Below are 2,500 nucleotides of genomic sequence, written 5' to 3' on the forward strand. Positions count from 1 at the left end.
GCCAACATTTGAAGTACTGGAAGCCACTTTTAATCATGTTGCACCCCATGTCAAACGAAGAACACAATCCCTTTGTTTATTTCAAGAGATGGTTATGGTACTGATGAAATTGAGACTCAATGTTCCACACCAAGACTTGGCCTACCGATTTGCAGTCTCTATGTCCACAGTATCAAGGACATTTGCACACTGGCTGGTCATCATGGATGTGCGGTTGTCCCCACTGATCAGGTGGCCAGAGAGGGAAGAACTTTGGAAGACCATGCCCCAGTGTTTTAAGTTTTCGTTTGGAAATAAGACAACCGTCATTATTGACTGTTTTGAAGTTTTTTGTGTAAAACCGACAAACCTCCTGGCTAGAGCACAAACGTTCAGCTCGTACAAACACCACAACACAGTCAAGGTCCTCATCGGCATAACCCCTCAAGGCTGCATCTCCTTTGCCTCAGAAGCCTGGGGGGGACGCACCTCAGACAAGTATCTCACGGAAAATTGTGGGCTTCTCAACAACTTGCTTCCTGGGGATCTAGTTATGGCAGACAGGGGATTCACTGTTCACGATGGTGTTGCCCTTAAACAAGCAAAACTCATAATTCCAGCATTCACTAAAGGAGAAGAACAACTGGACCCTGTTGACGTTGAAAGAACAAGGGGGATCGCACATGTTAGGATCCACGTTGAACGAGTTATGGGACTTTTACGCAGGAAATGCACTATTCTTGAGAATACCTTGTCAGTAGATTTTTTAACCTGTAATCCAACCGGAAATCCTGAGATCCAGGTACCTATGATCGACCGCATACTCAGAGTTTGCTCTGGACTTGTCAATCTATGTGGCCCCATTGTCCCATTTGATTAGATTAATCTGTGCAAAATACAATGGAATCCCAATTTTGTTAGCCTCTAAGGCTAGTGTAAATTGGTTTGTGAAATCAGAGAGTTCAAATCAATGGTTAAAAATAGTTTAAGAGAGGAAATGACTCCGAGTCCAAGTTATCAGAAGCTTTAAAAAATAGAGGATTTACAAGACTGGGATTCCATTGTACTTATGTAAACCATGCTGTTTCGAAATTTGTTGGTTCAATTTTAAAATGTTGTAAATGTGTGTACCACCACCTGGGGGAAGTCCCTTATGGGGTTGTGTGGCCAATTTGAATATGGTTTTTAGGGATTTTTTGTCTCAAATATGGATTTCGCCTGAAATTAAATGGGATTCTAAGAGGTTCAATGAGGAGATTAAAGAATGAAAATTAGTTTTGAAACACCACCAGACAGTTAACCCACAAGCAACTCCGGCGTTTAGAGGATATTTTCGATGTCCATATTCTTTGATGTTCATTCTTGTCTGAGACAGGGTATTATGACTCAAGCTCGTTATGAAAAATTGGGAGATGAGTGACTAAGCCGTACCTCCCCAGCTAAAGATATGTTGAGTCCCCCCCCCCCTCCCCAAAGGTAACAATGTGCTTTTGTAAAGCTAATTTTATATGTTAAACCCAAGAAATTGAAAGAAATTTGTTCATTATAACAATGAGAGGTTTCTCCTGTCATGTAATTCCCCTTCACTGTCATGATAAGATTCTTGTGCATTGTCAAGTTCATAGGACGTAGGTTTATCATCATGAGATTGAGAAGAACAAGTGGTAGGTGCAACTGGGGTTTCCTGACATGTCCCTGGAACTGCGGTGCTGGCATGAAATGGCTTTGCATGTTTTGTTTTGCAATCGGTGCATTTCCAGGTTGTCTTGCTGTTGTTGGGCAATTTCTTGTAACCAAGGCAGGTCAAGTGAAAAAATTTTCCACTCTGGCAATCATCGCTGTGGCACTCAAGTAATTTGTCAGATTGCTGTGGCACTGCTTGGCAAATACAAATACTGTTGAGAGATAAAGCCTTAGCCATTATTTCTGGAGATTTCTCCTTTCCTTTTTTCGACCCCTTAAACTGTGGTAGCCTGCAGCAGTGTGGGCAGTACCACACCCTTGGTAGTGGGGTTGAGATTGCTAAGCACGAGGGATGAAATTCAACAAATGGGCAGTGGAGGTTTCCACATTTCACAGTGTTTCCACATGATGGCATTCTGCAGAAACAAATTCCAACACCTGCTTGTGGTATCTCATCAGAAATGTCACACTTCCTTGTGTACCATCTGCCTAAAATTTCAGGCAAAATACATGTTCTCCAGAAAGTCGTAAGTTTTGGCAAAACCTCCTTCCAGTGACCATGGTCAGGGTAAATTCTTTCTTTGATAATTGTTGCACGGTGAGAACTGTCAAAAGCACAAACAACAAAATCATTGTACTTCCGTTCAGGTAATGTCAAAAGCTGTTGTTGAACTTGAAAAAAGTAGTTGTGGTTTCGTTTCAGCTGGAAATTACCGGCTACCTTTTCCAGGCAAGCATTCTTCTTCAAAACATAACTGTCAAAGTGATATCGGTCAATACAAATAGGACATTTGACCTCTCCGCACCCCAGTCCACAGCATGAGCAAGATACTAAGAA

General features: G+C 41.9%; 1 protein-coding gene and 1 pseudogene across 1 annotated transcript in view; one reads left to right on the forward strand and one right to left on the reverse strand.

Annotated features, from left to right (window-relative positions):
* The window catches only part of LOC137981604 (uncharacterized), a 2,061-nt gene extending 1,202 nt beyond the window's left edge, over nt 1-859 (forward strand). The window contains exon 2 of the mRNA XM_068828690.1: nt 1-859. This exon is cut by the window's left edge and continues 377 nt beyond it. Within this exon, the coding sequence (XP_068684791.1) occupies nt 1-859 (859 nt within the window).
* A 663-nt stretch (nt 860-1,522) lies between these two features.
* The window catches only part of LOC137981605 (uncharacterized), a 2,248-nt pseudogene continuing 1,270 nt past the window's right edge, over nt 1,523-2,500 (reverse strand).

Source organism: Montipora foliosa, chromosome 13 (assembly GCF_036669935.1).
Source record: "Montipora foliosa isolate CH-2021 chromosome 13, ASM3666993v2, whole genome shotgun sequence".
Taxonomy (NCBI): Eukaryota; Metazoa; Cnidaria; class Anthozoa; order Scleractinia; family Acroporidae; genus Montipora; species Montipora foliosa.